The sequence below is a fragment of the Urtica dioica genome, chromosome 3 (assembly GCF_054948205.1).
Source record: "Urtica dioica subsp. dioica isolate 48M chromosome 3, U.dioica_male_clone48M_v1_H2, whole genome shotgun sequence".
Classification (NCBI taxonomy): domain Eukaryota; kingdom Viridiplantae; phylum Streptophyta; class Magnoliopsida; order Rosales; family Urticaceae; genus Urtica; species Urtica dioica.
The window spans coordinates 34,616,551-34,638,893 of NC_142758.1; the positions used below are offsets into that span (position 1 = coordinate 34,616,551).

At 36.2% G+C, this 22,343-nt stretch overlaps 2 protein-coding genes and 1 long non-coding RNA gene across 5 annotated transcripts; all 3 read left to right on the top strand.

Moving 5' to 3' along the window:
* Window positions 1–709: 709 nt before the first annotated feature.
* LOC149402642 (uncharacterized) lies at window positions 710–2,551 on the top strand. Its single transcript, XR_016296166.1, has 4 exons — window positions 710–1,162; window positions 1,302–1,388; window positions 1,616–2,228; window positions 2,336–2,551. It is a non-coding gene; the product is annotated as an uncharacterized LOC149402642 (long non-coding RNA).
* Window positions 2,552–3,364: 813 nt separating this feature from the next.
* On the top strand, window positions 3,365–4,667 carry LOC149402643 (uncharacterized). Its single transcript, XM_089608469.1, has 5 exons — window positions 3,365–3,433; window positions 3,505–3,823; window positions 3,918–3,946; window positions 4,031–4,087; window positions 4,201–4,667. Exons 1-5 carry the CDS (start codon window positions 3,365–3,367, stop codon window positions 4,417–4,419), a joined length of 693 nt encoding a protein of 230 aa, XP_089464595.1. The 3' UTR covers window positions 4,420–4,667.
* Window positions 4,668–6,277: 1,610 nt separating this feature from the next.
* PHYLLO (2-oxoglutarate decarboxylase/hydro-lyase/magnesium ion-binding protein) lies at window positions 6,278–18,306 on the top strand. 3 transcript variants are annotated; one of them, XM_089609080.1, is made up of 28 exons: window positions 6,278–6,574; window positions 6,669–6,878; window positions 7,045–7,262; window positions 7,743–7,860; window positions 7,978–8,094; window positions 8,432–8,533; window positions 9,152–9,211; window positions 9,373–9,441; window positions 10,177–10,281; window positions 10,348–10,542; window positions 10,703–10,801; window positions 11,037–11,600; window positions 11,766–11,990; window positions 12,265–12,567; window positions 12,884–12,951; window positions 13,235–13,393; window positions 13,801–13,926; window positions 14,046–14,177; window positions 14,263–14,380; window positions 14,509–14,664; window positions 14,809–15,051; window positions 15,155–15,322; window positions 15,575–15,718; window positions 15,911–16,372; window positions 16,807–17,106; window positions 17,194–17,351; window positions 17,437–17,547; window positions 17,841–18,306. In XM_089609080.1, the coding sequence occupies exons 1-28, from the start codon at window positions 6,401–6,403 to the stop codon at window positions 18,094–18,096; spliced, it is 5,160 nt and encodes a 1,719-aa protein (XP_089465206.1). In that variant the 5' UTR covers window positions 6,278–6,400; the 3' UTR covers window positions 18,097–18,306. The 3 variants fall into 3 exon arrangements, with proteins under 3 accessions (XP_089465206.1, XP_089465207.1, XP_089465208.1); XM_089609081.1 differs by having other exon boundaries at window positions 14,049–14,177; XM_089609082.1 differs by lacking the exons at window positions 6,278–6,574; window positions 6,669–6,878; window positions 7,045–7,262; window positions 7,743–7,860; window positions 7,978–8,094 and having other exon boundaries at window positions 8,456–8,533; window positions 9,152–9,227.
* The last annotated feature ends 4,037 nt before the right edge of the window (window positions 18,307–22,343 follow it).

A 22,343-nucleotide genomic window follows, 5' to 3' on the forward strand; every position in this document is an offset into this window, starting at 1 on the left:
CTCAACGAGTATCGATCAAATCTCGCCGTAAAGGATTCAGAGTCGCTGGACTTTGTTCAAGGTGAATGAATTCTTGAATTTTATCTCTTGTTTTGGTTTCAGAATAATAAATTGGGGCTTTTTCTCTTGGATTAGGATTTTCGTTTGTTTGTTTGATTTACTTCCGTCGACTGGGTTTATCCCCTAAGGTTTGTATAGGTGTAATATATATTTTGAGGCTTTGAAAACCACATATAACTGCTTTATATTGGTTTGGGCAAATGTCAAGAGATGACCATATTCTTCTTGTTACCCTTTTAGTACCTTTGATTTTACAGATGTTTTTCTGCTTTCACTTTTGGCTGTAAAATTGGGGGGTTTTTTATTAACCTAACAATGCTCATTAATTATGTATTATTATTAGCTTGTTTTTCACCACATATTCTATATGAAAGTGAAACATCTTGATAGCCATATATACAGATGATGTGTGAAGCATATACAGATGTGGTTATTATGCATTTTGTGTTTCAGCCAAGTCTTTTTATTATTATTATATAGAAATTTGCTTAGATTTTTTTTTTTTTTGAGAAAAAGGAGTTGGCTATCTGCCAAAATTACACCCAAAAGAAATGGTGGAAAAGAGTCTTTCCAGACCATTTCATTAGCCATAACAAGGGCTTCTTTTAGCGAGCAAGTCTGTAACATCATTATTATTTTGCTCAGAATTATAAATTGTGCAGAAGGATTATGCAATGGTACAAGGTTAATCTGCAAACAGTTTGACCGAAATGACATACACGCCGAAATATTCGTCGGTGAACAAACAGGGAAAACAGTTTTTCTTCCAAGGATACCTTTTATTCCTCCTGCAGATAGTTGTCTTGTTGCTTTTAAAAGAACACAATTTCCAATTCGGCCTTGCTTTGCTATGACGATAAATAAATCGCAAGGCCAAACATTGGATTTTGTCGGATTGTACGTACTTACCAGAGCCTGTTTTTTCACACGGGCAATTATATGTTGCATTATCTCGGACTCGGTCATCTAATTGTATAAAAGTTCTTCTGAAACCGGATTCAGACCGTTCATTAAATTGTCGCACCAAGAATGTAGTCTACGACGAGATTCTGTTCTTAGCTAATCGTTTAGAACAAAATATAAATTTGGTGCTTCAGCCAAGGTAATAGATATACTGCTCTTAGAATTTATTTAAAGTGTCAAGCAGAATAGTTATTACCATATTATCTTGCTTTTATTTTTATTTTTCAGTAAAGTTGTCACTCTCACCCACTCTCACCAAAAGTTTCTTTCTTTTCTAGGAATGCAACATAACCAAGAAAACAGGCTCGTATTACACATTTTGACAAAACAACAGACTTGTAAAATAAACAACACTCTATTTATAGGTAATATTTTATTGTTTTAGCAATACATTAGTGAATGAATTTGAATATTTTGCATCACAACTTTACGTCAACTGTTATTGTCGAAAGTTAAAAATGCTTTCTATTAACTTGATCACCTATTGTGATTTGCACATTTATTATTTACTAAATTGTTGTTTGCTTATAAATAACTTTGTTTTCATTCATGCTTCACATTCCTCTTTTAATTGTTTTTTTTTCATCTGCAGTTGAGAATCCTGGTCTCGTATACATCAAACCATATCATACAATGATCTTCGTTAACACGGAAGAAAACTGAAGTTTCTAGACTGATCTAGATTTTTGTTGTAGAAACACCCTGGGACAACTTATTTATTGCTGGTCCGTTTCAAGGTAAATTCATTTAACTATGGGAAAATCATCACCAGCAACCCACATCACAATGTGCCTCGCCGGGGCGCACGTTGCTCACATGCGTGTGATTCTAAACTCACAAAATCCATTCGGGAAGCCGCTCTATTTTCCGGCTCGGAAAGCCGGTTCGGTAACTCTGTACCTGGACGCTCACTCACCGGATCCAACACCTGAAGAATCGAATTGGAGAACGGAAAATCGTACGATCAAGAGAATTGCTGGGAAGATATATGCCACGCGATATTGAAGGCTCATCATCTGATATACATTGTTGGTTGATCCATATTTCACAAAGAGAAGATGGTTAGAGAACCGACAACGCCTTTGCCAAATGGTGGGGATTTGAGCCTCGGAGATTTGCTTAAATTCAAGTCTCAGGAAGGCATCAGACTTTTTATGCTTGTTTGAGATGATAAGACCTCTCACCACAACTTCTTTCTAAAGACGGTACTAATTAATCACGGCCTTCATTATTATTTGAGAGACTTGCTCTTTTTGGTACAGTAAGTGTTAACTTAACATACATATAACAGCGTTGCTTAATTTGATGGCAGAAATGAGTGATCAAAACGCACGATGAAGAAACGAAGAAGTTCTTCAAGCACTCGTCGGTGACTTGCGTGTTGTCGCCGCGGTATGCGAGCAGTATGCTCAGCATTTTTAAGCATCAGGCATGAATATATCATGTTCCAGTAACATTTTCACCTTTATAAATATTCCTTTTATGTTTTATTTTCTTCTAAATTGACTCTTATTTTCTTATGTGGTACTGAGGTGAAAAGTTCGTTTTCAGCTTGTAGGAACTCTGTTCACGCATCATCAGAAATGCGTAATTGTGAACACAAGCTTGGGGTAATAACCAGAAGATAACTTCATTTCCAGGAGAGTTAGACATCTATAATGACCGTTACGACACACCTCAACACCGACTGTTTTGCATATATGCCGTGCCACGGGCACGGCCCCAAAACTAGTAGATTCTAAAAGAACCTATTTCACCAAGTACCAATAATTTCTTCCTTTTTGGAACGGCTCCTATGACACATTCATTTCTAGATTTAGAAATCCTTTTCTTACTCGATCTAGCTTTGGATCAACTTGTACGCTGCCAACGTAAGCCTTAAGAACTAAAGGAAGCATAAAAATGAGGCTAAAACGCGTTGATAAGTCCAAAGTCATATAAGAGGTAAAATAGCAAATAAAAAAAATATATATATAAGGTTCGCTAGATATATAACATTACAAACATATTAAGAATATATATGGAATGCTCGAATTGTTCACTGGTGACACATCATGAATTATAATATTATAACGAAAGATACACTATTTAGTAATTCACAGACTCTTAGAAGTGTTTGGTAACCATTTTGAAAACACTTTTTGACTTTTCAAACCGTGAAAACAGAAAACAAAATAAAAAAAATGTGTTTGGTACCGGTTTTGAAATAATATAATCTAAAAACTATTGAAGTTGTTTTTCAAATATGCAAAGGAAATTGAAAACAAAATAAGCTGTTTTCAGAATTTTTCACTCTAATTTTCCCTTTCTCTCTGCCAAGTCCCGACCTCTCTCTGACGACATGGAAGCAGCGGCGATGGAGTTGCAGAAGAAGAAGAACAGCGCGGAGGATCTGGAGGAGGAGGCAATGGTGGGCCCAGCGCCGCCGCGGAGAAGTCCTCGCGCGACATCTCTCCGGCGACATGGAAGCAGCAGCGATAGTGGGCTCGGCGCCGCCGCGGAGAAGCCCTCGGGAGACGAAATGCGGCGAGTCGGCCGGATTCGATCGCCGCCGACGAGAGGTTTTTGAACTCGATTTGTATTGGCGCGGGAACCGATTCCCCCATTCTTCGAAACCCCCATTCTTCTCCCCAAACCGCCGTCGTCATCGGGCTCCCCGCCGCCTCCGCCGATCCCGATCTCTCCCGACGCTTCCTCTCCGTGGTTTCCAGCGGCATCATCTTCGTCGCCATCGCCCTCGTCCGAGTGTACCTCGGCTGGGCTTACGTCGGCAATCGGCTGCTCAGCGCCACCGTCGAGTGTCAGTCTTTCTTTAACTCTCCTCTGTTTGGCTGCCGAGAATATCCATAGTAATGATTGAGATCGAAATTAACCTAGAATTGTTTCAATTCCAGATGAAGAGACAGGTTGGTACGATGGCCAGGTAAGTAGTACTCTAGAATTGTTCAACCTTGCAGAGTTTCAATTTAGGCTATTTCTCTTTAAATCAAATCAAATTTATTGGCAGATGTGGGTTAAGACCGCCGAAGTATTGACTCGTGATCGTCTCCTTGGATCGTTCTCTGTGAGTTACTAATGACTATACATGATCTTTTTTTTTTTTTTTTTTCATTGTTGATGATATTTTAGTTCTTGGATCATCAAGTCAAGTGTTTGCTTTGTGATTATGATGATTAGGTGAAGCCGGTGCTGAGCAAATTGAAGAACACGCTTGTGACTCTGGGAGTGTCATTGCTCGTGTGCGTGGCTCTTCTGATCAACATCGACCAAGGCCACAAGAAGTCCGGCGCTGAGATATCGGAAGAGAGAACGAGGGTTATACCGGGAGTTTACAGCGACGAGGCTGCCAGATCGTTCGAGCCAGACGCTTTCTGTGGAGAACCTGCAATCCCTTGACTCTCTCTTCATCCAAATCACATTTGAAATCTAAAGAAGAGAAACAACAAATAAACTGTGATTTAGTGGACTGATTATATATAGGGCATCAAACTTATACTGATATATTCATGGTACGTACATATGTTGTTTATATAGTAAGGACTGATATAAAGCTGTAAATCAGTTTGATGTTCTTTGGATAAAATGTGGTATAGTTTGGTTGGTGGAAATTGCACTTCATAGTGTTATCTCTCTCTCTCTCTCTCTCTCTCAAGCTATGTGGAATAATTATGCATGATTTCATATTTATGATGATAAAAAAATTATTGTATTCAATTTAGACAACAATGTCATATTTATATTTTGTGTAATTAAATCTATGTTTAAAAAAAAAATTGAATTAAGAAATTGTTTCCATGTTCCAAACAGTTTTAATTTTTTTTCATTTTTTCAAAACAAAAAATGAAAACTGTACCAAACAGTTTTTTCAATTTCTCAAAAACAAAAATGAAAACTGTACCAAACAGCTTTTTGAAAACAACTGCAAAATAATTTTTCAGTACAACTACAAAAATTAGAAAACAGAAAACAAAAAACAGTTTGAGTGAACTACCAAACATTAGTGATTTTGTTACTTAGAAATTTGAAAACTATATGTAGAAGTTATACTAATCTCGGAATCAGATTTATTAAGACGGTATTCCTGGCCTAAGTTTAAAAGTCGGCACTATTAATAATTTCTTATTGTACATAAGGGTGAATTAGCCTACTAACCCAATCAACCCATCTATGTTAAGGGAATAGCCCAAGTTTGAACTAATTAAGAGAATAGCCCAACTGAAATTTCATTCCAAAATTACCCTCATAACCCAAAACACTCAGAGGATCAGGAACGTCACGGCGGCGACGAGGACGACAAACACGTCGACGTTGAGGAGCGAACCTTTGAGCTTCTTGGCGACGGTGTCGGAGGGGTTATCGGAGTAGACGAGGTTCGCGGCGGTGCGGATCAGGGTCTTCGGAGATGGATTGGCGGCGGAGTAGACGAGGACGACGGTGCTGTGGAATAAACGTGCGTTCGAGGGATTTGTGGTGTTGGACACATTCGCGTTCTTCTTCTCGCTCTTTGCAGTTTCGATCAACTTATACATACCTCTGCTCGTTCGTGTTTTTGATTCGTTCTACAATTTCTTTTTGTTTGTTGATTCAGTGGATTTTTCCTTTGTTTGTTGATTCAGTGCTAATTCGCGAATCAGTTAATTAATTAACCGAATGAATTGAGTTAGGTTAATTAATTAACTGATTGGTTGAATTAAGAATTAGCTTAGGTTCTGATTTTTTTTGTGAGTAAAGTTAATTTACTAACTGACTGAATTAGGAATTAGGTTAATTAATTGAATGCTTTGAATAGAAATTGACTTAAGTTCTTACTTTTATAAATATTTTGTGAATTTCTAATCCAAACATTCAGTTAATTAATTAACCTAACTCAATTAAGTTTGTTAATTAATTAACTGATTCGCGAAGGGTATAATTGTCTGCTAAGAAAAAATGGGCTATTTTCTTAATTAAATGAAACTTTGGCTATTCTCCTAATAAAAAGTGTAAAATGGGCTAGTGACAACAAATTTCACTGTACATAATATCTTTAGTATAAAGAAAATATTATATGTGTACAAAACACAATTTTGGAAAACTAACATTTGAACTGTTAAAAATTTAGAGAGAAAAAACATGGGACTAAAAACGTTACAAAATATAACGCGAGGAGTAATTGATATGATATTGGAAAGATATAGGACCTATATGCCAAAAAGCAAAATTAGAAGCATTTTGTGCGATGATGATGGAAATTTAGGATAATAGAAGCATGTTCAAGTTCAAGTGTCCCAATGTGAAGTACATTACAGAACAGTCCGATAACGAAACAGCTTAATCGTTCGTAACACACCATTTCTCCATCTTCTTCGTATTCTATATCTTTCTAAGTTTGACCGCCATGAACGCGAAATCACAAGCTCTGTGTCTCGAAACGACGTTGTTTCTTCCACCGCGATCAAGCTCTCATTCCAACGCCGGAAGAAGAGCCGTGTTCCGGCGCGAAATTTTGTCAGCTCCTCTTCCATTTCTCCGGCGGAGCTGTCTTCGCCACTCTCAAAATTCTACCCGTGAGGTTGGTTCCGACTTCCATGCATTTCGGTTTATGTTTATACGCTTTTTTGTTGTTGTTGAGGAATTGCTGTAATTTTCTTTTCTGGCTGGTTTAGGTCGTCAGAGGGGTGCGATTTGACGGTCCGATGGTTGAAATTGGTGAGATTTCGGAGGTTTCAGAGGGAGATTTGGCTGTGGAGATCTGCATTACTCGCGCTTTGTCTCCAGTGGTGACGCTTGAGAAAGGAATTGAGAGGATCATAGAGGCTGTTGAAGCGTTGAAGCTCAATCCTCCTTCTAGCTCTAGCGGCTTCTTCAGATTTCAGGTGATTTGCTTATATTAATATATATATATATATATATATATATATATATATATATATATATATATTCATTTTAAGAAAAAAAGTGATAATCTTTGTCACATAATTCCACAATCTCATTTGTTTGTTGTGGCGTTTTTTGTTGGTGTTTGTTTTTTCATGTATTCAGGTGGCTGTGCCTCCGAGTGCAAAGTCTCTGAACTGGTTTTGCTCTCAGCCAGAGTCATCTTCGGTGTTTCCTCTGTTTTATATCTCGAAGGACTCAAGTGAACCGAGCTATAAGACATTGCTTTTGAACGAAACACGAGGCGTTTTTGGCATAGGCGCTTCAGTGTACTTTTCAAGGGATTCTTCTTCTGCGTTGGGAGAGATGGCTCAAACCAAAAGGTTTGTTCTTCATCCATCCATGTCTTATTGGGTCTTTCTATAGATACAGCTTGAAACTGTTAGTCGTTGACCCAAAAGCAGTCGAAGTTTATAGTTTGAAATTCTGTTATTCCAATGCTCTTTACTTGCTGAAAAAAATTATTTGATTATTATTTGTGTTAGAATGTTACTTGTTTACTTGTACTTTAAGTTATATCAAAATTAGCAATGCTATTGTATATATTTTTGTTCTTTTTGACGGGTTCAAAATCTTAATCACAGAATATTAAGCTCAACTCAGTTTCATTTCTTCGTTGTATGAATGGCTTGGTAATGTTTGTATGGAAATGAATAGTTGAGATTCATAAAGAAATTATGGCAATTATATTTTCTTCATTTACAACATTCATGCATCTAGATATGTTAAGTCAATTTTTGAATTTTTCTTACCAATAATTCTAAGATTATTACTCAAAACCGTTCAATTTATTCTTCCTGCAGATATCTCTCAAGTGAAGCAACTCCTGTAGTGGCATATGGTTTTGTGGATTGCAGTTTTAACAAAGAGTTGTCTGTCTTAAAACAGGAAGCAGGATCTCATTATTTCTTTATTCCCCAGGTAATCTTGTGTGTTTTGCTCGAGTCCTTGTACGCCTTATGTTTTTGTTTACTTTTGCAGGGAACTAAAGTTTGCAGCTTAAGAAGATGCCTGTTCTAATGAAAATTGTTTGAACAGATTGAGTTGGATGAATGTGAAGGTTTTTCTGTTTTATCAGCATCACTAGTGTGGTGTGATTCTTGCCTCTCGACATTTGAGGAAGCTGTTCATTCCTTGGAGCTGTCTCTTGCCCAGGTACTTTAATGTGTTTTTGCTTCTCTACGTTGTATTTTCTTTTAAGTCTTATATTCCATAAAAAAAGTCTTATATTAAATCCAAGCTGGTCATCGACTTGAGACCATACCTGAACCAAAAGCTAAGGCTGAAGGGTCAGAGCAGTACTTATTTTTTTCTTTTTATCTAGGTATCTTCTCAGCAAACATATATTTAAGATGTACTCTGTGATGAGTTGAGAATGAGATTGAAAAGGATTCAGTTTTTGACAGTGCAAGTTATGTTTGACATCAGTTTTTATTTATTTTACGTAAAATGTTTTATGCACTTCGCACCTCAAGCTTCGTAAATTTATCAGGCTAGCTCTCACTTTTGGTGTACGGCAGAGAAGGGTTACACCAGAAATAGAGTATCTAGTCTCAGGAAGCTGAATCTAGTGGAGGATGGAATTATTCCAAAGGTATTGCTGCAGTAGCAGTAAATGTGTTACATTTAAGTTAGCCATCTCGTGTTCGTTATCATTCTTCCTGTAGTGTAAAATTTTCTTTTCTTCTGTTATAGTTTATCGAGCTTTAAAATGATGGTTGTAGTTTCACCATATTAATCATCCTGCAATTGCTTAATTGGTTTTGTTCTACTTTAAATCTTCTCGTACAATCTACTTTTTTTTTTTTAATATAAATTTAAATGGATTGCAAAGCTGTTGTTGCATGCTAGGTGTGTAATGAGGTAAATCAACATGGTTTTGCCATCGTCTTGTGTTACTACATCTAAACTCAAATTTCCATGAATGGTTTTAGCAGGTGGATCAAATAAAATAACAGTCACCAATGTCCAAGGCTTCTTTATCTACATCTAAAAATGTTTTTTATTTTTTTATTTTTTATTTTTTGTGATCAAGCCTTCCTTGTTTTAGTTAAGAATCCTCTTCATGTGAATCCCCCAAGCCACATTGCATTTTTTCCCTACTTCAATTTTATGGTCTGATTACTTACAAGAATCTTTTCAGCAGTCTGTCTGTTTTTTCGTAATTTTTTTAATTAAAGTGTACGTTCTACATATCTTCATCCGTTTGTAGGTTTACATGAACGCTCTTTCGCAAGGTGGGATGTACTCTGTGGATGGCATCAAAGAAATGGTATCCCCTCTTCCTGGTAATTTTTCGTCCTCAATAAATTTCTCCTCTTGCAGATGAAATATACTTATAACTGCTGTTTTTTTATTTTATTTTATTTATTTATTTCCTGTTGATACCCATTGGTTCTATATCAATCTGATTATGAATGCGATTTCTTACAGAAGGAGGCTCCATCTTCGATGCAATTCTGTATTAGACTTTCACAGACTCTTGTAATTGCAAGTAACATGGTATGGTGCTATCATGACAAAGAATCTAAACTAGGATGCTTACCATTTGATAAGATTTATTCCTTTTAAATTAGAATTATGTAATCACTTGCCTGAAATGCCATTAGCAGAAATAAAAGAATAATAAGAAGGTTACTTCAGAAGCAAAAATCCTCAAAAGCTTTTCCTAAAGGCTGTTTGTCAATTTTAAAGGGGACTATGCATTACAAATGAGAGTCATGGATCACAGGAAATAAGTAACAATGTTTCCTCCTTGAAACTTATTGATGTCATAGGATGCATAACTTGTAATTTTAAACAATTAGAAATGAAGTAGGAACATTAATGTGGACTAGAGCTGCTTCTAATTTTGCCTTTTGGGGTGGTAAACCAAACCGTCTATTGGTAAAGTTGAGTTTATAAACTAGTTTCTTAGTTAAATATGTTTAATGGGAGATATAGTTGGCAAAACAGATTGTTGTGTTATACATATGCCAAAATTTAAAGGTAGTCAATTCTGCATTTGTTTATCAGTTGAGTACTGGGCGTTTTTTTTTACGTCTCCTAGTTGTATTTGAATCACGAAATCCAAACATAATACCAAAAATTTAAATAACCTTTAAATGCCAGACTAAGATTAAATAAAGTAAGGAGTTCAAATTAACTATATGTTTTTTCCACGAAGCGTCAATAGCTTAGATAATTTACAAGAAAGCCATAATGAAGATGTTCAGATTTGTCTCATTTTGCTGTCAGTTAAATGATACCAGTGAAGTGGGTTATTCGGTGCAACATTGCGCCAACATAAATGCTGTTTGGGCATCACTTATAATTGAAGAATGTTCTCGCCTTGGATTGACGGTGAGATCAAGTATTTTCTATTTTTTCTAGTTTTCACATAAATTTGTCTGATTTATTTCATTCTAGTATTTTTGTGTAGCTCCAGGGTCAAGATCATCCCCACTTACTGTCGCTGCTTCCACACACCCACTTATTACCTGTGTTGTCTGTTTTGACGAGCGCTCACTTGCATTTCACGCTGTCGGTTATGCGAGAGGATCCCACAAGCCTGCTGTTGTCATAACGTCATCAGGAACTGCAGTTTCAAATCTTCTTCCTGCTGTGAGTTAACTTTAATAATATTATTATTATTTTTTTGTGTTCGTCTAATTTGTAGCTATGAAACAGTTTCGGACATAACATACTGTGCTTAGCATTTTTTGACAGCTTAATATTAATAAGCTTCAAGAGTGGGTAGTAATGGCTAACATCTACTATTCAGGTTGTTGAGGCTTATCAAGATTTTGTGCCTCTTCTGCTACTCACAGCTGATCGTCCTCCTGAGCTGCTAGGTACTGGAGCAAACCAAGCTATAGATCAGGTGAGTATATAGATTATTCCATCTACAAATGTTATATATTTTGTTTCTAACAATGAACAAATAAATTGCAAACCCATGGAATGAATCCTCTGGTATGAGGTTATGGAGAATTCGATAAGCGAGTTCACCCCTTCCCCTGTCTAGAATTCTTGAATTATTGCAGCACTTTGTACCCGATTTCACAATTATATATACGCCCTCCATGAGATGATCATTTTTGAATGTGTAAAATCAGGGAAAGCACTTTGGATCATTTGTGAGGTTCTTCTTCAACCTTCCTGTCCCCACTGACTGTATACCTGCTAGAATGGTGCTTACCACAATTGATTCTGCCGTGTATTGGGCTACCCATACAGCTGGTGGCCCTGTTCATGTAAACTGTGCTTTTAGGGAGCCGCTGGAAAACAGCCCTTCCAAATGGACACCAAGCTGTTTACAAGGGTTAGACTTGTGGATGTCTAGTGCTGAGCCATTTACCAAGTATTTCGACGTCAATAATTCCCCTTTTAATGATAATCTTCACGAGCTATCGGAGGTTACGAGTTTTATACAGAAGGGTAGAAAAGGGATTTTACTTATTGGTGAGATACGTACGGTAGATGAGATCTGGGCGATACTTCTTCTTGCAAAACATCTCTCTTGGCCAGTTGTAGCGGATATCTTGTCAGGACTGCGATTGAGAAAGATAGTGACTTCCTTTCCAGATGTTAAAGATCACATAATATTCATTGATCATCTTGATCATGCTCTGTTATCAGATATGGCTAGAGATTGGACACGCGCTGATGTAATTATTCAGGTATAACTCTCTCCTCTATAACTACATTATTGTCTTTCAGCTGCTCCTCTGATAGTCAAATACATTTTGGTTAGTATGGAAGAGGTTTTAACAACATAATTTGTTTTGGGGACGTATCATGCATCTCCATCTTTTGATTATCTTTCTTAACGTGTATACAAACAGATGGGGAGTAGGATTACGAGCAAGCGTATCTCAAAGATGCTAGAGGGATGTTTTCCATGCGCTTATATAATGGTTGACAACCATCCATTCCGACACGATCCTTCTCACATTGTAACACACAGGATACACAGTAGCATAATCACATTCTCTAATCATTTATTGAATTTCAAATGCCCACACAAGAAAAATGGATGGGGCACTGGTCTACATGCTATAAATCTGATGGTAATAAAATGTTTTTCCATGTGTTTGACTTATTTTGTTAATTTATTACTCTTTCATGTGTGTTCATTTAGAACTTTCTTGCAATGTTTCATAGTTTATGGCACAATCTTGATGAACATTTGATTGCAGTTTTTCTCATACGTAACATAGTATGGTCTGATTAATTGCTCTTTATTGCAACGCTTTATCGTATAATGTAATTGCTCACTAAGATAAAACCCCCTTATTTTAGGGTGTATATGCCACATTTTTCAGTTTTCCATATTTCTTGCAGGTTTCTCGAGAGTTAACATTCCAAATTGTTTCTGAATGCTCCTTGACCGAGCCTCAAGTTGCGAGCATAATTTCTGAAACATTGTCAAGTCACTCCGCCCTTTTTGTTGGCAACAGTATGCCAATTCGTGACATAGACATGTATGGCAGTGGATGGTCCAGGTGCACCCGTGATACTTCAGCTGTGATCTTAAATTTGGAACTATTTTGCCGCATGGTTTGGATTGGTGGAAATAGAGGAGCCAGTGGTATTGATGGGTTGGTTAGTACAGCTGTAGGCTTTTCTGTAGGATGCAAAAAACGGGTAAGAAGTAATATTTAGTTTCTTAAAAAAAAAGCCAAATAAATTTTCGTTGATACCGCTGTATATGAGAAGTCTGATCTAGTTTGGGACTGCGAATAGTCTTTGTTTCCACTTTCTCAATCTTCAATAAAACTTCTACTGTCTTTAAAAAAATAAGAACACAAAATATAGGCTATAATATATGATGGGATGGGGTTGGGGCATTATCTGGAGACATAATCTGAAAATTAATATATTATAATTGCATGGCTTTTCTTCTACTGTTTCCACACAAATTTAAGAAGACGGGTGTTCATATTTCTGATCTAATGTGCAGGTTTTTTGTTTAGTGGGTGATGTTTCTTTCCTTCATGATACTAATGGCTTGGCTATTTTGGGACAAAAGTAAGGAGCTTATCTACTTGCAGGATTGGTTTATTTATATAACTGATTGCTCTTTTTTTTTTTTTTTAAAAAAAATTATTTTTTTATTTACTTTTGTACTAGGAATGTTCATTGATAAAGTATTTTTGTAGTCATACGGCCAGGTTGCAGCATGACTTTTACTGCTCTAATATTAGAATATGCCATTCCCAGTATTTCCATATCCTATATTTATTCATCAGCAAGAAACATCCCATACTATCTGCACTGTTAAATCATCAAGGCATTTTACAATTTTTTGTAGGGTTGTGCGGAAACCCATGACAATAGTTGTGATCAACAATCATGGTGGTGCAATATTCAGTCTTCTTCCAATTGCTGAAAGAATTGAAGAAAGTATACTGGATAAATATTTCTATACCTCTCATAACATTTCAATCCGAGGACTTTGTATGGCACATGGGTAAAACTCCTGTTACCAATTAATTAGTATGCAAAAAAAAATAAAAAATAGTGGGTCCTGTTGTATCCACATTACTGTAATATTCATTTTCCTTCTTCAAAATATGGTTTCATATGGTAGCAAAGTCGTAATTTCTCTATCATAGGCTTATATATTATAATTCTAGTCTGGATGGAGATTATTTTTTGCGGAATGATAACAGCCAAAACCACCATTTCGGACTTGAATTCAAATCAAACTTGTTCTTGTTGGATGAATGGTTTAGAGCATGAGCATTAACTACTATTGTAGCTAAAATTCTTCTATGGTCATGAACTATTCTTTTAATAAATGTTTATGTTAAACTTTGATTGTACAAACCATGTAGTGTTCTTGATTTTTAACATTAAACGTCAACATCGTTGCAGTGTGAAGCATTTAGAAGTGCAAACAAAGGCCGAACTCTATGATGCATTGGTTACATCTCAGCCCGAAGAGATGGATTGTGTAATCGAGGTTGTGAGTTCTATTGAAGCCAATGCTACCTTCCACAGGTGGTTTAGTTTCCTAACGGATAATACAATTTTTTTTTTTTTTTACGATATCTGTGGATATTTCTATCGTAGCATGATCTTATCAACTGATGTTAGGCAAGTTGTGCTTCTTATCTCAGTAGGTTGAGAAAATTTGCATGCCAAGCTGCGGACCACACTCTAAGATTCTTTCTAAGGCTACGAGATCAAGACTCTGTATCAGCTGATTTTTCGTCATGCAAAGTCCAGTCGGTCAAATATTTGAGATTCAGGTATCATTTACGATTAATAATTATTATTTATTTACTCTCACATGATGAACCGGCTATAACCATTTATGGTGTATATTCTGTATAGAATACCACTATGTGCTCCACCCACAATGACCATGGCTGACCCGAACAGCACTGCCTTTCATAGAGAAGGATTTATTTTATCTTTGTCTCTGGAAGATGGATGTGAAGGATTCGGTGAGGTAAGTACTCGTCTAAAGTATCCCTTACAATATATGTTCTAGGCTGAGGAAGTACTATCTTAGAGGTGAATTTGATTATATCCCGTTCCTCTGTCTACTTATGTAATCATTCATTAGTACCTGTGCAGGTTTCCCCGCTGGGGACCAGCAAGGAAAACCTGATAGATATAGAGGAGCAATTGAGGTTTCTTTGTCATAAAATGGACGGAGTTGAAATTAGTTGCTTCTTGCCACTGTTAAAGGGTTCATTCTCTTCTTGGATATGGACTAATTTGGGGATCCCAGTAAGTCCAGTTTTACTACTGCTTCATGTTATTATCCAGGCTAATTTTTTTTCCTTCTTTTTCTGAGAAAGGTTACGAATAATATTAGTAAAATAATGAAGCTATATTAATTTTAATAATACTTCTTGCTTTTCGCATTGTCAGCCAGCTTCTCTCTTCCCAAGTGTCAGATGTGGTTTGGAAATGGCTGTTCTCAATGCCTTGGCAGAAAGACAAGGAAGTGACCTTCTTAGTCTACTTCATGCTCAAAAAGGCGAAGAAGCTCTTCCTGAGACACCCTCAATAGTTAGAGTGTGTGGCCTTGTTGATTCCGACGGGACACCCAATGAGGTGGCTGAAATTGTTGCCCAACTAGTTGAAGAAGGATTTACAGCAATAAAGCTGAAGGTCAGTTTATTTTACCAATAAAAAGATGAATTCTACAAAATAGAAAGAAATGAAGCTACTGGAGATGTTGGTATCCTTTCTTTTATATGGGTTTATGTGACAGGTAAGCCGCAGCAGGAGTCCCACACAGGATGCTGAGGTAATTCGAGAAGTAAGAAAGAGAATAGGGGACCATATCGAACTTCGCGTGGATGCCAATCGGAACTGGACGTACAAAGAAGCTATTCAGTTTGGCTCCTTAGTAAAGGATTGCGGTCTTCAGTATATTGAGGTATATAGTAGGGCTCATATATTGTTCTAACAGATTGCAAATAAAGGATGGTTGAATCGTTGCTGATAACCGTTGTTCTGACTGCTGTCTAATTTAGGAATTCTGAGTTTCAGCCAAAACGAAAAGAAAAAAGAAGAAAAGAAAAGAGATGAAATCGGAAATCTGATATCTTTTTTTTCTTAATAATTTTTTTTTTTATCATATTTATCAGCCGTAAATAACTCACTGTTTACTGACTTCCATGCTTTTCAGGAACCGGTTAAGGAGGAGGGTGATATTCTCAAGTTCTGTGAAGAAACTGGGTTACCTGTGGCTTTAGATGAAACTATTGACAACATCCAAGACAACCCACTTGAGACGTTAATGAAATATACTCATCAAGGAATAGTTGCAATTGTAAGAAATTATTCTATTTGGTAATATTATAAGATCCTCCCTTCAAACGTTCTTTCTGAAAAATAGTGTATATTCAGTATAGTCCTTTGGCCCCTCCAGCACAAACCTATTTATCATTTATATTTTCACTTGGTTTTATCTCACGTCTTCTTGGTTAGAACCTCACGGGTTTGAGTTGGTAATTTTTTTTAGGTCATTAAACCAAGTGTTGTTGGTGGCTTTGAGAATACCGTACTGATTTCCCAGTGGGCCCAGCAGCACAGGAAAATGACTGTTATTAGCTCTGCGTTTGAAAGTGGATTAGGCTTGTCAGGATATATTCATTTAGCATGCTATGTTGACCAGAAGAACACAGAGACGTGCGAATTATTGAACAGAGAAATGGGTCCATCTGTAGCCCATGGTCTTGGAACGTACCGTTGGCTTAAAGAAGATGTCACTTCAACTCGTCTTGACATATGTCGCAACCAATATAGTGGCGTCATAGAAGCCTCTACTAGTAACGCTAATAAAATTCTGCAGTCATTTCAGATAAACCATAATACAATTTGTGGAGTCCACTCAGGACAGGAAGTTCGTAGATATCAGCTTCCAGTCTATTTAGATGGTATATGCTATCAGATCAAGGTTCAGGAGATTGGACAAGAATCTCATGTAAGTGCCACACCACATCCTGTATCAAAATTTATTTTCTTCGAATTGTAAAATTAAGACTAAGTCTGGCTAGTCTTTCCGGGCATGTTTAAATTCTTATGTTATGCGTAAAAAAAAAATTCCATTTTTTCACACACATAATCAACATTCCTTTGGAAGAATTTTCCATTTCTGACATTGTTACTTGCAATTTGCAAAGTTATATGATATTGACTATCTTAAAAAAAATTGTTTGTTTTTATTCTATGGAAGGCTGTATCTATTCTAGCCGGGACAAAAAAAATCAAATCTGAGGTGAATTCTAGTGTCATTGAATTCGTTTGCTATCGGCCTGTAAAGAATACAATCAATATGGACGATAAATTACTGTCTTGATTCATAATTTCTGCTGTTATATTATAGCACCACACTAACGGTTATTGCACTGATGCCAGGGTAACGTAGTTGTGTTTCTTCACGGCTTTCTCGGAACCAGTGAAGACTGGATTTCTATCATGAAGGCTGTTTCTAGAGGAGCAAGATGCATTTCTCTTGACCTTCCTGGGCATGGGGATACAGTTATACAAGAGTCAGACAATAAAGATACAATCTCAAAGCCAAGTTTGTCAATCGAGGTAGTTGCGAACATTGTCTATGAAGCGATTCATAATGTCACACAAGGCCCAGTTACAATAGTAGGGTATTCAATGGGAGCGCGGATCGCATTGTTCATGGCTGCGAGATTTGCCGACAAGGTACAGTTTGCATTTCAAAAAAATTAAAAACTAAACTGCTCGCGCGGGTGCGCTGTTAATAATAATATCTGGCATTTGATATTTTAGATAAACGGAGCTGTGGTGATATCTGGAAGCCCTGGAATGAAAGACGAAGTGGCCAGAAAAGTTCGCAGAGCCACTGATGATTCTCGAGCACGGTTTCTTGCTTCGTACGGACTAGGTTTGTTTTTGGACAACTGGTATTCTGGGAAACTCTGGAACAGGTGATTCCTTAGCTTTTTCTGTTTTAGCATGTCAAAAACTTGATGTGTTGGTTTTCCGTGATTAATTTATGTGAATCTGGGACAGCTTAAGGGATCACCCGAAATTCAATGAAATAGTACAAAGCCGCTTGGTTCATCACCGAGACATTCATAGTCTTGCAAAAGTCCTGTCTGACTCGAGCATTGGGAGGCAGCTGTAAGTTCACTTCTATTTAACTAAAACATGCATTTTCTTTTTTCTTTTTAAATAAGGAGACAACGTAACTCATTAAAATACCAAAAATAGTACAACCCAAAAAAAAAAAGATCACTCTTTTCCCGCTATAAATATTTTGTCAGTGCTGTTTCAACTAAAAGCTCCTCAAACAATACCACCATATGGGAATTCAAATTCGTCATTGTTTTTTGGTTTCTTCTATTGTCATCCCAAAAGAACCAAAACCAAAATAAAATAATAAATATAGTTTGACATTTGTGTTCATTTGACAGGCCGTTGTGGGACGATTTGAAGCACTGCAAAACACCCCTACTGATCATTGTAGGCGAAAAAGATGTGAAATTCAAGAGCATAGCTCAAAACATGTGCTATGCAATTGATGGCGCTGTGATGTCAAGTGATGGCATTTATGAAACAGTGAAGATACAGGGCTGTGGCCATGCTGTCCACATAGAGAACCCTCTTCTCGTCATTCGTTCATTGAGAAGGTTTTTATCGCGGCTCAAAACCTCTCCGAAGGCTATTTAAAGGAAGCTTCGGAACTGAAACGACCCCGGTCCTTGGCCAATACAGGGTTTATTATTTTATTTTTATTATAACCTCGGTAGGGGTGTCAAAGTCATTGTTTATTCTCCGTTTTGTATGATTTAGATTCTCGAATAAAATCTTGACATCTTCATTCTCATCATTTGCTCATGCACACGGGTCAATCACTAGACACTATTTTTAAGCACTTCATATCTTCCAAGGCTTTTTTTATTACTCAAACCTTGAATGGGGGAATCGACCGAACAATTTTTTTAGCGAAGTTTTTCATTAGAAAACGGGTAAAATACCTATAGATACAGACACCAAACTTCTTTCACCAAGGAAAATTAAGATCTCAGGTTATAAAAGATTCAAAACTAGAATTGAATGATATCTTGTCGTGTCTTAAGCTTCCAAGAGTTAGAAGACAATTAAAGACATTACATTTATGAATTTAAAGTAACTTTATAGCTCGTCCAAAAATCTCTCAAAGTTGATGTGTGAATCTAAACGCCTGAAAGTTACTCACCTTCAGGTTGGACATCCGAGTATCTGAGTGACCAATACTTAGATAAAGATAGATATTCCACCTTCAAAACAAAATACCACAATTGAAATGTGGAGATAACAAACCAGACGCCAAACGCAAAAAAATCTAACAAAATCATTTTAAATTAAACCCCTATGAGAAGTTTCATCTTAGACTCCAAACACGCTTTGCCTCACTCTTGCGTGCTAATGGTCACCCCAAACAGAACTGAGCTCCAAGTGTCGGAAATCGGGGAGAAAGAGCAGGGCTCCACCAGACAGACGTTCCACCGAATCTAAGAAGAGCCATCGGGTGACCTCGCGCTGCTTTCTTTCTATTTTGTTCTACGTCCTTCATGATCTAATGTCGATCTCCGGTAGTCACTTTTTGCCATATTTGAAAACTTTGTCTTATATTCTTCTTCAAGATGTAGCCCATAGAAAAAAAAAAATATATTTTTGATATATATATATATATATTTATATATATATATATATATATATATATATATTTTATAATTTATTTATATTTTTAATAGATTTTGCCGCGTTTTATTATTACTTGACTCGGGAACTTTTTATATAGCTATTTTTAGTGGTATCACTAGATAAACATCATCTAACATTATTGAAATTTATAGTTGATTTCACTGCCTTTTCGATTGTTTTTATGTCAAGGAAAGTACTCTATAAAAAATTATAATGCCTATTGAAGTTGGATTTAAAATGAGTTTAACTATTAAGTCTTTTGTTACAATACATAAACTAATGATTATATCCAAAAGATATGAATCCACATAAAAAGGGCAACCGAGCCTACTAGCTTTTTTGACTTTTGACCAAGGATCGTCTTACCGTTACCGTATCAAAACTTCAATTTTAGGGGGAAACCGCTTACCGGAGTGGAAACCGAGGGGGACTCAGACAAAAAAAAAGGAAACCGATACCAGTAGAAAAACGTTTACCGTACAAAAATGTAGGAAACCAATGGGTATTCGGACAAATATTTTGCAATAATAAATACTTTTTCATATTTTGCAAAACTAAATTACTTAGATTACAAACACGTACGACAAATAATAAAACACAAAGTTCAAACCAAGATAAAATTCAACATAAAATACCGTAAAGTCAAACCTTGATTATAACACGTACGGAAAAATACAAAACACACTACTTAGTAATTAATTATACGTGAAGTGTCTCTCGTCACTCGTGAATGAAGAACCGAACGCCATAAATCATCATCAAATTAATTTTAATTCAACATAAACATGATCACAATCATCAACATAAACATGTAGTATCTCTCAAAGGCTATTTAAAGGAAGCTTCGGAACTGAAACGACCCCGGTCCTTGGCCAATACAGGGTTTATTATTTTATTTTTATTATAACCTCGGTAGGGGTGTCAAAGTCATTGTTTATTCTCCGTTTTGTATGATTTAGATTCTCGAATAAAATCTTGACATCTTCATTCTCATCATTTGCTCATGCACACGGGTCAATCACTAGACACTATTTTTAAGCACTTCATATCTTCCAAGGCTTTTTTTATTACTCAAACCTTGAATGGGGGAATCGACCGAACAATTTTTTTAGCGAAGTTTTTCATTAGAAAACGGGTAAAATACCTATAGATACAGACACCAAACTTCTTTCACCAAGGAAAATTAAGATCTCAGGTTATAAAAGATTCAAAACTAGAATTGAATGATATCTTGTCGTGTCTTAAGCTTCCAAGAGTTAGAAGACAATTAAAGACATTACATTTATGAATTTAAAGTAACTTTATAGCTCGTCCAAAAATCTCTCAAAGTTGATGTGTGAATCTAAACGCCTGAAAGTTACTCACCTTCAGGTTGGACATCCGAGTATCTGAGTGACCAATACTTAGATAAAGATAGATATTCCACCTTCAAAACAAAATACCACAATTGAAATGTGGAGATAACAAACCAGACGCCAAACGCAAAAAAATCTAACAAAATCATTTTAAATTAAACCCCTATGAGAAGTTTCATCTTAGACTCCAAACACGCTTTGCCTCACTCTTGCGTGCTAATGGTCACCCCAAACAGAACTGAGCTCCAAGTGTCGGAAATCGGGGAGAAAGAGCAGGGCTCCACCAGACAGACGTTCCACCGAATCTAAGAAGAGCCATCGGGTGACCTCGCGCTGCTTTCTTTCTATTTTGTTCTACGTCCTTCATGATCTAATGTCGATCTCCGGTAGTCACTTTTTGCCATATTTGAAAACTTTGTCTTATATTCTTCTTCAAGATGTAGCCCATAGAAAAAAAAAATATATTTTTGATATATATATATATATATATATTTATATATATATATATTTTATAATTTATTTATATTTTTAATAGATTTTGCCGCGTTTTATTATTACTTGACTCGGGAACTTTTTATATAGCTATTTTTAGTGGTATCACTAGATAAACATCATCTAACATTATTGAAATTTATAGTTGATTTCACTGCCTTTTCGATTGTTTTTATGTCAAGGAAAGTACTCTATAAAAAATTATAATGCCTATTGAAGTTGGATTTAAAATGAGTTTAACTATTAAGTCTTTTGTTACAATACATAAACTAATGATTATATCCAAAAGATATGAATCCACATAAAAAGGGCAACCGAGCCTACTAGCTTTTTTGACTTTTGACCAAGGATCGTCTTACCGTTACCGTATCAAATCTTCAATTTTAGGGGGAAACCGCTTACCGGAGTGGAAACCGAGGGGGACTCAGACAAAAAAAAAAGGAAACCGATACCAGTAGAAAAACGTTTACCGTACAAAAATGTAGGAAACCAATGGGTATTCGGACAAATATTTTGCAATAATAAATACTTTTTCATATTTTGCAAAACTAAATTACTTAGATTACAAACACGTACGACAAATAATAAAACACAAAGTTCAAACCAAGATAAAATTCAACATAAAATACCGTAAAGTCAAACCTTGATTATAACACGTACGGAAAAATACAAAACACACTACTTAGTAATTAATTATACGTGAAGTGTCTCTCGTCACTCGTGAATGAAGAACCGAACGCCATAAATCATCATCAAATTAATTTTAATTCAACATAAACATGATCACAATCATCAACATAAACATGTAGTATCTCTCAAAGGCTATTTAAAGGAAGCTTCGGAACTGAAACGACCCCGGTCCTTGGCCAATACAGGGTTTATTATTTTATTTTTATTATAACCTCGGTAGGGGTGTCAAAGTCATTGTTTATTCTCCGTTTTGTATGATTTAGATTCTCGAATAAAATCTTGACATCTTCATTCTCATCATTTGCTCATGCACACGGGTCAATCACTAGACACTATTTTTAAGCACTTCATATCTTCCAAGGCTTTTTTTATTACTCAAACCTTGAATGGGGGAATCGACCGAACAATTTTTTTAGCGAAGTTTTTCATTAGAAAACGGGTAAAATACCTATAGATACAGACACCAAACTTCTTTCACCAAGGAAAATTAAGATCTCAGGTTATAAAAGATTCAAAACTAGAATTGAATGATATCTTGTCGTGTCTTAAGCTTCCAAGAGTTAGAAGACAATTAAAGACATTACATTTATGAATTTAAAGTAACTTTATAGCTCGTCCAAAAATCTCTCAAAGTTGATGTGTGAATCTAAACGCCTGAAAGTTACTCACCTTCAGGTTGGACATCCGAGTATC